Here is an 11,185-nt window from a genome sequence, read left to right as displayed (position 1 = left end):
ACTCATGAATCTCAATGTCTACAATTTATTTAAAAATTTTACTTTGGTAGGAAAGTAAGGGCATAGAAGACTTTGGTGGTGTTATAAAGAGGCCAGCGGAAATCTCAATGTCTGCAATTTATTTAATATTCCATACTTTCTCATCTTCTTCAACCTTAAATTAAGTAAACCTACTTGTATGATTATTTGTTGGTTGATATCCAGCTTGCTGTCTTGTTTGGTTATAATCTACTTGTATTCAGTGACTAAATTTAATTCTTTTTCTTTTGTCATGAAGGCTATATTGCAGCTGACAGAATCAGGTTCATTTTTCCTCTAGGTTGATCTATTTAAAGTATGTGGGAAGTTTGCCTTATCAGATGATCATGAAGATCGCTTTTTACTCGGCAAAGGAAAAATTCTTCGTCACTCATCGAAGATTGATACTGTTGCAAGTTAGCTGGATTAGAATCATTGCTATCTATCCCTTCCTATCTACTATACACCATTCAACGACACCTCCTTGCGCCTTCGTCAATACTCGCGGCGTTGTTCATGGGCACCAAGCAATATGAAAACTTTTCTATGTTTGATTAGGGTTGAATATGGTGAGTAGGGTGTACTTATTAAAATTATATTTATTTCACAATTCAATATATTCTTTTTGGTCATTTTATATTAGGGTAAATTAGTAATTTAATAAATAGTTTGATGATAGGGTGTACTCAGTTAATTTTAGGGTTCGTTTAGCAGCATTCAAAGCAAAATGTGTCTGTCTGTTTAGTACCCGTTTGGAATTTCAAGATGTTCAGCAGTTGAAACAGGAAGAGGAGGACTTGTCACCTAAATGGTTCCAATGTGTTAAATTATGATCAAGTCTTTATTCGTGATTTCATACCTTCTGGCATAGCTTTCCTCTTGAAGGGGGAGTATGATATTGTTCTGAACTTTATACTTTATACTCTTCAGTTGCAGGTAATGTTTGTAATCTGGTAATAAATACCTTCTGTTATTCCACAGTCAACATTACTAAATGGTGCATTCTCATATTACTCTAGTTGAACTTTAGTGCTATGCAATTGTATATATCAAATTCAGTTCAGATTCTCAATCAAATTCGCGTACATGTGTGTCTATGCTTGTATTCATGTGTGCATATATACAGAGAGGGATTCAAATATGGGACACAATGTTTGAGCTCACCTTGCAATGGTGTCTAATGAGAGGAATTGTCTATTATTTGGCCCACTTGAAGAATAACGCTCGCAAAAATCATCCAATTGGAAAACATTTAGCCATGTGATTATCATCACAATTATTTTAGTGTTAATCAGAAACACTTGAACAGAGAAAAGCCAATTCAACATAATGCCCTTTTTAGTTATTATACACAACTCACAGCACTTTTACAAAAAAATTTACCAAACACTCAGAAACTGATTATTGTACAAACAGCACTTATAAAAAAAGGTTTACCAAACACCAAACTGCTTTCTCTCACAGCTGATTTCTCTCACAGCAAATCTGACAGCGATTATTTTCACAGCACAGCAATGCCAAATTGGCCCTTAGTAAAAGGAAGGATAAGTGATTATTTGTGAAAATCGCTACCGAAGACCTCAGTTTGGAGAATCAGGGTGGAATGTGCTTTTTATTCCGCTTTCTTGAGAATCAGTTGGGGACCGATTTGGGCATTACTGAATTTTTTCGAACAACCCAACATGCCCTCATTTCTTTTGACAATTTCCACAAAATGTCCTTCCCCCTTCTTTTTTTTTTTTTGGGTATGTCCTTCCCTTTTTATGTGTGCACGTCCTTCTCTTCTTCTTCTTCCAATTGTTGAGCTTCTTTCATTTATTTTCTTTTCACTCTTTCTAGGCTTCGTTTCTTATAGTTTTTCATTTTTTATTCTTCCACTTTCTCATTAGCTTTTAGGGTTTGATTTGATTGTCATTTTTTTTAGTTCAATCTTCATCCTCACAGAAGTTAAAGACAATTGATTCATCAAGAAACTATATTAATTATTAATGCAATATGTTGGGTTTAATTTCAAATAATAGTTTAGAGGATTTGGAGAAAAATATTTAATTTTCAACATAAAACTTAATTTATTTTACGATTAAAATCATTTTTAGGGTGTGATGGAAGTAAGAAACATATTTAACATAAGAATTATATAAGTGAAAGTGAAGGTGCGTTTATTTTTTTTACCTAAAACTTGAATAGAAAAGTCATTTCAACATAATGCCATTTTTCGTCATTATACAGAACTCACAATAGTTTTACACAAAAATTTACCAGACACTTGAAAATTGATTATTGTATCAAAATCACTTTTAACAAAAAAATTTACCAAACGCCAAACTGCTTTATTTCACAGTTGATTTTTCGCACAACAAATCTGACAGTGATTATTTTCACAGCATAGTAATGCCAAAGTGGACCTTAGTTTGTAAAATAACATTTCGGTCTATCGAAAGTTCAATGTGGTATGCCAACCAAGGTGGTTGGTGTGAGTGGTTTGGCACTTTCATTCCTTAAGAGAGGTCAGGGGTTCGATCTTTGCTCTCGTACGGAGTCACCACTTTGGCCAACACTTTACCCCTTACGGGCCGACCCGGTGTGAGTGGGGGTTAGTCTGGGTTGTGGTTAAGGCTTAAAGGTGCCACCCATAGTTGGGGCCTATCCAGGACCACCTCATGATTCAGACCAAAAAAAAAAAAAAAAAGTTCAATGTGGTATGCCACTTTTCGGAGCCTGGCCTTGGACTTGCGTGGCCATCAAAGTAAAAGCCCAATGGGTTGTTTTGGTAGAAGAAAGCAATATGGGGTTAGTACCTTAACTTGGCCCATAAAACAAGTTCATTTTGGACCCGACAAGTAAAGCGAAAAACCAGCGTCCTCGTGCGCACACACCTGTTTGAGAAGATTAAGGAACAAGACTCAGGCTTTGGCAAAAACCCCTAAATTCAACTGCCATTGTCTGATACCAGAAACCGTAAAATATAAACCGCCACTTTCAGCACAACCCTTAACCGAGAACACAGAGAGAAACACAGAGAGAGAGAAATAGAAAGATGAAGGAAGAGGAAGAAGGACCCCCCAATAGAGAACTGTATGCACTGCTTCACATATCACCGGAGGCTTCCGATGAGGAAATCAGAAAAGCTTACAGGCAATGGGCCCAAGTTTATCATCCTGATAAATACCAAGCTCCTCATGTACACTCTCATTCGCAACTCCATTATGTTCCTTTATATTTTATTTTTAAACTTTTGATTTTAAAAAGGTTAAAATTCTGAATACTTTCCTTGTTGGGTTGATACCCAATTTCTCTATTTTGCCAAGATATGTTTTTTTGTTGTTGGTGGCATTGATTTAGTTATTGAACTGCTACGATTATAAAGTTTGCTGTTTAATTGTAAATTTGATGATGGGTCCTGTGCTTTCAATCAAACACATTGGTGTTCATTGTTTTAAGGTTGAAACCTGTCCTGCTGGGCTGTGTTTGTTATAGTAATGTACTGAAATTAAATGCAGAGCGGATTTGTTTGAATTTTGAACTTCATGGAAGGGTCTTTGGCATTGGCAACAAAATGTTAGACTTGTTTGGCAGTTGAATTTAATTTCATGAAAGGTGGTAATTGAGTAGTACTATCATTCATTACTTGTTTTCAGATGAAGGATACTGCTACAGAAAACTTTCAACGGATATGCCAAGCATACGAGATATTGTCGGATGAGAATAAAAGGAAGATATATGACATTTATGGTATGGAAGGGTTGACTTCTGGTTTGGAGCTTGGGACAAAACTGAATAAAGCAGAAGAGTTGAAGGAAGAACTTGAGAGGTTGCGCAAACTGAAGGAACAAGAGAAGGTCTCAGCACATTTCCGACCTTCTGGTACAATATTGGCCAATATGTCTTTGCCACACCTTTTGCATGGTCATGGCATCATGAGAGGGTACAGCTCGGTTTGTTTATGTGTTATCTTTTTGTCTCTTCATGCAATTGATCAACTTGAATCAAGTTATTATTTTTTGCCGCATAGGGAGAATTTTTAAATGTAAATTTACAAAGAAAGGGTGGCATTTTATAATCACAATATAGGTAATAGTTGATGTCATACACAATCACATGCATAGGTGATGTTTTTAGCTCCTTTTAGAGTAATTATTTCACACCTGCCATCACTATGTCTGTGTTCTTATGATTGGACCTAGTTGCATCTCGTATATCTTGACCATTTTTGTAGGCTTGTAATTCCATTTCTCGTCTTAGTAAGATATCTTGTTCTTCCAATACAGTTACCTTCCTAGAATCCTATTATAATCACATTGATCCTTGATATCATAAATGCATGATATTCAGTGCAGTTGTATGCTTTGGTAAAGTCTTCTACATCGTAGTTCTGTTTGTTTTATCTGGACACTGATTTGATATTAAAAAATGTCAGGATGGCTATGACAAGTTCAGTCCAGTCTCAGATATCAAAGCACAATACCCTTTCAATTGGTGGAAATTTGGCAGTTAATGGGAACTCTGGCGGTGGAGCTGCTACTATAGTTTTTGGGCATCGGCTTTCGTCAGTTTCTTCAATAGAATTCATAGGTTCTGCTGGTTTACGGTCACTTATTGGGGTGCAGACATCTCGGTGAGCTTATCTCATTTGATTCGAGTCAGTTTGAATTTTCAGTACGTTGATTCCTCTTTACATATTCATTGTTTGTTTTGTCCAGTAACATGTCATCGCATTTAACTGCAACAATGGGACTTTCAATGTCTTTGAGAGATGGTTCACTGAATCTCTCCAATACCTGGGTGCGACAACTATCAGAAACTGCAAGTGGTAATGTATGTGCATTTCTTGTTCCAGTTGACTCATTTTATTTCGTTTTTTTTTTGGGTATTGTTCATATTTTGTAACATCAGAAAGAACATATTGTACATGAATAATTATAGAAATAGTGGAATATGCTTGAAGTCATGAATGCTTCGGACGTCACAATCGCTATGTTTGTGCAAATATACTCTATTTATAACATGAAACACACCACATCTCACACATTAGGACGTGTTTTTGTGGAGGGAAAAGATGAATGAAAGTCAACCAAGTGGTAAAGCTCAACAGGATTATAAATGATCTAGTCATATGTAATTTGTTAAAAACAAAAAATAGAGTGCACATCCTATTAGTATATTCATATTAAATTTTTTGAGATGGCTAACATTTTTATCTTTTCATTTGCCCTGGGGTGGGTCCACCTTCTCTTTAACAGATACAGCTTGCTTTAGGCTCAGACTCAGCTGTTTCAGTAGGATGGCGAAAGAAAAACCAGAAATTGTCTGCTGCTGGAGAGCTGAAGGTACATCTATATTTGGGACATAGTTTAAAAGTAGAATACCTTGGAGACATATCATTTGTTGGACGGTCTACAAATCTTCTAATGCTATGGACCACTCCCTGCCTTGTTCTAATTTTATATTCAGCATTCTGTTAGTTGTTATAAATTCAATTGATCTGTCTACATGCAATACATTTTTACTTTGTTTCATTTATTATAAGCTTCTCACTTCTCAGTGACCCCTTAGTTAAAAATGATTTACTGCCTTTTATGAAATCAAACTTAATTTGTACATAATTCACTTAAACTTCATTTATTTTCAACTTCTACAGTGTGGCATAGATTCCTTTGCAGCATCAGCTCATTATAATCATCGGTTTTCGTCAAAGTCTCATGGTCGTATTGTGGGGAAAATTGGAAGGTATGCTCTAAGTATCTCGATGGATAGATTTTAATTAAACCTTTTTTGGGGGTGATAATAAATTCTCCGCAAATGCTTTTTATCTTGATCATTACTTATCGTCTCAAAGTTATTTTTCCATACTCAATTTCATTCCAACTACATGTTTAACTGTAATGTCTATGATTTAGGTACCAATTATACATGTTTTAGCTTCTCTCTTACTTTTACCATACACAGAGAAAAATCTTGTTCTGGGTATTTAGGGAGTTCAATAGTGCCTCTTTTTCTACTCAACCAAACAAAGCAAGGTTCCTTTATGTTATGTCTACGATTTTAGTTACCAGTTATATATCTTAAACATGTTCCTGCAATGTCTATGATACATTAATTTGATATATAAGCAGGATACAGTAGTCAACCAAATATAGACACCAATTTAGGTAATATAAGTGCTCATACGTATCCGGTTTTGCAATTGATTTCTAACTGTAGACATTATTGATGCAGCAATGCCCTTGAGGTTGAAGTTGGTGGTGGGAGAAAGCTATCAAATTTCAGCACTGTTCGCATGTTGTATTCAATTGGAATTCAGGTGATTCAGAAAGAAATATATAATTTTTTAAAAGCTTTATGCTGTATTTATTTCATGGAAAATATTATTCAGATAACATTTTCTTTCATTGGATTGTCTTTTTTTGTTGTTTTGATTTTCTTAATTTCTCAATTTGCTTGGTGTTTATTTAAGTTTTCTGGGAACACTTTGCAGAGGAAATAACGAAGAAAACCAATTTAACTTGATATTTTGAGTTTTTAGAAACCTTTCTTAAACCATTTTTTAAAAATAAAAAATCACGTGTGCAAGAGGATTTTCCTTTTAATCTCACGGTACGCCTGGCCTAAATTTATTTATTGTTTAGTTTTGACTAAAGTGCCACAAATTGCATTAGCATTCCTTTTGAGAGACCTTTTTTTAATCATACACGCCCTGCATCTTGTTTGTTTTTTGTTTTATTTGTTGTAACTGTATTTGTCAAAAGACTTTTCCTATTGTGTATTCCGTGTGTGTGATATTTTTTGTTTGTAACATATGAAAACATTTTTTTTTTCGTAGGCTGTGTACATTGCAACATATCCTTTATTTAGCCATATCAATATTAGAGCATGTATGAAATATGAGGTACAATTGGTGCAACTAAAGTTACAAAAATTGATAAAAAGTAATAATGAAGCATGAAATGATTCAATAGGAATGTGAGGAGTAAAAGATAATGGAGAATCAAATTTGAAAATGTTATGCTAAAAGTGATGAATAAAAATTACAGAAGTTGAGGTAGAGTTAATCATTTATTAATATTGTAGATTAGAAGATAGTTTACTACAGTGACTGAAATTGCGTTAACAGTATCAGAAAATGCAAATGTTGAAATGAATAGAGATTCTTTCAACTGTGGATATATGGGCATTACTTTTTCACGGTAGATCTTGTTTCTTATTTGCAGATTTCATTATCAAATGCTTTGATGCAAATAAAGTTAGGAAAAAGACTTGCACAACACAAATTTGTAAACAGTTGGCCAAAGTCTTTAAGTAGAGGAAGCCGAATTCCCATATGAACTTTTCTGTAAATTTACTCCTTTGCTCCTTCTGCAACAAAATATAGTTTAAGTTGTAAGACTAATAATAAAACTCCCTATTCCAAGATTCTGTAGAATGTTATGTAACACAAAAGTATAACTGCAATTTGAAAAGGCGTATTAGGAAGATTGTTCAGTGTAGTAGATAGTGATAGTGAGATTGGCATAAAAAGGGGAAGGGAGCTAAAGTATCTACCAGGAAAAAAAAACAGCAAACACCTATTATGAAAACATCTAAAGTAATTATATCTGCAGTGATACATCAGGTTTTCTTTTAGTTTGAAGAAAAATAAAGGTTACCACACAATCTTCAAAAGCTCTCCACATAACTCCACACACAGCCTAAAATTCCAGCAAAACCCATGACAAACCTTGTCCACATAGAAAATTCAACTTCATATATGATTCGAACGAAGCAACTGAAAAACAAGTAAAAAATAACTTAATTAGATTAATCCATCAAGAAAAAAGAAAAAAAAACCTTAGAGTTGCTAACTAAAATATAACCTTGTGGCCAAATTCAGATGATTTTGATCCTTTGGTAATCTCTGGACGTTCTCCAGGCTTTGATCTTCTTTACGCTTTGCCTTCCAAACAAAGTTCAGGAAAAAAAATGAAGTATTTTTAAGAATATTTTTTGTGAAGAGATCCAGCTATCTCTGTTAATCTGGCGTTTGTGCGATGAGAGAAAAAGGGAGACCGTTGAACCTGTTGTGCAATTCAACTTAGCAGTTTGTGATAATTATTCTATTTTTATCTTTTAAAAAAAACATTATTTAGTTATATTGTTTTACTATTTTACCCTTAATATGTTATATTTTGTCTTTTGAGATTTTTAGTTAACTAAGAGCAATTTAGTTGTGTTACATGTTTAGTTGTTAGGCGTCCTAGTCTAAGAGAATCTTGAATAAGTTTTCAATTAGTGTTTCAATTAAAATTATAAAAAATTTGTTGGATTTTTTCATGCTTGATCTGCAAAGATTAAATTTTTTTTGTTAATGGCTACTGTTTATAGTTCGTTCAGACACTTTAAATTTATTTTTACACGGTAATTCACTCTTTCAGTTAGTTCCTGGTTAACTTGTTTATATGTTCAAAGTGTGACTGCAATCTTACACACTACCTTTCTATGACAGGGTATATTTTGGAAATTCGAATTGCACCGTGGGGGCCAAAAGTTAATCATTCCTGTAAGCATAATTTTTAGCCCGTATGTATTTTAGATGTGAATGCAAATTTGATCTGTATTTGACATTTGATCAAAGGTTTTTTGTGCTTGTGTACCTCTTTATTCTTGCACCTGGGGATTTGAAATGCTCCTTGTGTAGAGGTTAAGGAGCTATTGGATTAGAAAATACAAAACTAAGGTTGCATTTTGATATCTGACATGTATTTTTGGAAAATTTTCTTCTTGTTATGTGTGGATTGCTCTTTTTATATCTTTTCGGAAAGAAAATGAAACACAACTCTATATTGTTAGTATCACCTGGGTTTAGGCCTCACAAGTTTTGATCTGTTGCTGATGGCTTTACATGCAGATTTTGCTTTCTAGGCATTTGGATCCTGTGTTTGCAGCCGGAGCGTTCATAATTCCAACATCAGTTTACTTCGTACTCAAGGTTGGTACAGATATACTCTAACTTTGGGCCTTGAGTATGTTATTCTTCTTTACCTTATGCAAACTCAGCCAAGGTTTTTAACTGGCAGGATTTTCTCATTATTATTTTTTACATGTGCCGGTGTTGTTGAGCTATTGTTGGACTGTTAAAGTTGGTCCCATTTGTAAAGTTCATTAAGCGATTTACGAAATAATATGTGGGCAAGAGTCTTGAAGATGCAATTTATCATCTATGCTCAGTTGACCAGAGAATTGCATGTTCTATATATTGTCTATTGATTATGTGTATTTTTTGTATTCTTGCAGAAATTCGTTTTGAAACCTTATTACCTTAAGAGGGAAAAGCAGAAGGCTTTAGAGAATAAGGAAAAAACTTCTGCACAGGTATGCCTACCCATAAGTGCAAAATATCTGTGCAATTTTAGGGCACCAAGTTTTGTGCTCTGTTGCAATTCTTGGTGAGATGCTGAGAGATACATGTTGCACCTGGTTTTCAGTTGGATTTGCTGGCTTCATTGTGTTGTATAATTATTCTTCCCTGAATTAATACAATTCAGTCTACACATGATATCTTTCTATTTTTTATTTGTAATGTTTTACTTTTTGTTTTCCATTTTGCCTTGTGTGAATATTTGGAAGAATCTGTAAACCTTGTATCTGCAGGTTCTGGAGGCAAGAGCAGCAGCAGACAAAGCTCAGAAGTTACTACAGAATGTAGCGAATAGGAAAACAAATAAGCAGCTAGAAATAGGGGGTCTGGTAATCACAAAAGCATTATATGGGAATCTCAAAGCTTTGAAGAAAAGAGATGAACCAGTAGAATCAAATGATTCACCGGTCATTGATGTTAAATTGCCTCTAAATTTCCTTGTCAGCGATTCTGGGCAACTGCAGGTTTGTTCTTTTATAAAATTATGTTACTGCTTAACTCTTTAGTGCTTGTTTGATCATTCTAGGAATGCATTTCACAAGCAGTAAGTTTGGCTAAAATAAAATAATATTGCATTTACAAGAATGCATGCTTTACTATTTTAACCGAAAAAAGAAATGCAAGGGTCAGGTTCTAGCTCATGAGGAGAATTAGAACTCATTCTTGCAGCGTACTGTAATTAGAATAAGTTTCAACTCTAGAAAACATTGTTCCCTAAACATGCAATAGTTTTCCTAAGACTTATGGTTGCTCTATTTAATCTGGCAGCTTCATGAAGGCGTAAAGAAGTCTGGTATTATGGGCTTCTGTGATCCATGTCCTGGAGAGCCTAAACAGTTGTACGTGGAATACACTTACGGTGACGGGAGATATGAGGTACTACGATTCCCTTTGCTTTTGTTTTTAGCTCAGAATCCTCTACTGTTTAGAACGCAAGTATCCTGAAGTATTGTTGCGGTATGGCTAATTTGAAACTTTTGTACCAGGTTACCGTTGACGATTATGACAAGTTGGTTATACCTCAGGAAGAGCACAGAATTTGACTTCCATTTCATTATGTTTAAATCAAGGCTACATTCGCTTACCTTTACCTATCACAGTTTTGAATGTATTTACAAGCCTCAGAGACCTAAATTTTGTCCCCCATGGAAAGGCATCTTAATTAGATTTCCACCTTTTTTTTTCATTACAACCGCTCCTTTTCATCTTTTTCATCGAATTTTGTTTCCTCGAGTATTCTACCTTGATAAGAAAAGCAATAAAGGCCTTCTTTTTTTTTTGTTAATACTAGAAACAGTGTTATACCATTTTCTTATGATGTCCAATTTGTTTCTTTTCATCGATATCTCTACTTCCCAATGTATCCAATGGATATCAAACAAGCACTCAAGAGTTAATTAGGATGGTCTAATTGTAATTAATTAACTTGAAGATGTTGTCTAAGAGCTGGTAAACATGATTAAATAGTCTCAGCCTTACCATGTTTATGCTCTACATCGAATAATACACGTGTATATGTCATGTGTATCATCCTCTCACGACGTGCTTTATTATTGTCCTTAATTTAATCACCTAGTGACAAGTGTGTAAAGTTTTATCTCAAAGCATATAATTACAACTTAAGAAGATATCTTATTATATACTTAATTACATAGTCACATGCTCGATGTAATCAATCGATTATATATGATTTTCCCACTCCCCAAAGATATATGTACAGTTTTTCAATTACAATACTAGCCTTGTAAACAATAAATATAAATTTCACATAAGATG

General features: G+C 34.3%; 1 protein-coding gene across 1 annotated transcript; it reads left to right on the top strand.

The window, feature by feature from the left end:
• The first annotated feature begins 2,887 nt into the window (after positions 1-2,887).
• LOC148294468 (chaperone protein dnaJ 13-like) lies at positions 2,888-10,703 on the top strand. Its single transcript, XM_088253853.1, has 13 exons — positions 2,888-3,199; positions 3,657-3,943; positions 4,436-4,633; positions 4,719-4,833; positions 5,259-5,345; positions 5,657-5,745; positions 6,235-6,319; positions 8,498-8,551; positions 8,900-8,980; positions 9,286-9,363; positions 9,643-9,873; positions 10,178-10,285; positions 10,396-10,703. Exons 1-13 carry the CDS (start codon positions 3,056-3,058, stop codon positions 10,450-10,452), a joined length of 1,614 nt encoding a protein of 537 aa, XP_088109979.1. The 5' UTR covers positions 2,888-3,055; the 3' UTR covers positions 10,453-10,703.
• Positions 10,704-11,185: the final 482 nt, after the last annotated feature.

This window comes from Prunus avium, chromosome 5, assembly GCF_965620075.1.
Source record: "Prunus avium chromosome 5, drPruAviu1.hap1.1, whole genome shotgun sequence".
Lineage (NCBI taxonomy): Eukaryota > Viridiplantae > Streptophyta > Magnoliopsida > Rosales > Rosaceae > Prunus > Prunus avium.
Note: the sequence above shows the minus strand (reverse complement) of the source record. Positions and strands in the feature narration are given on the sequence as shown.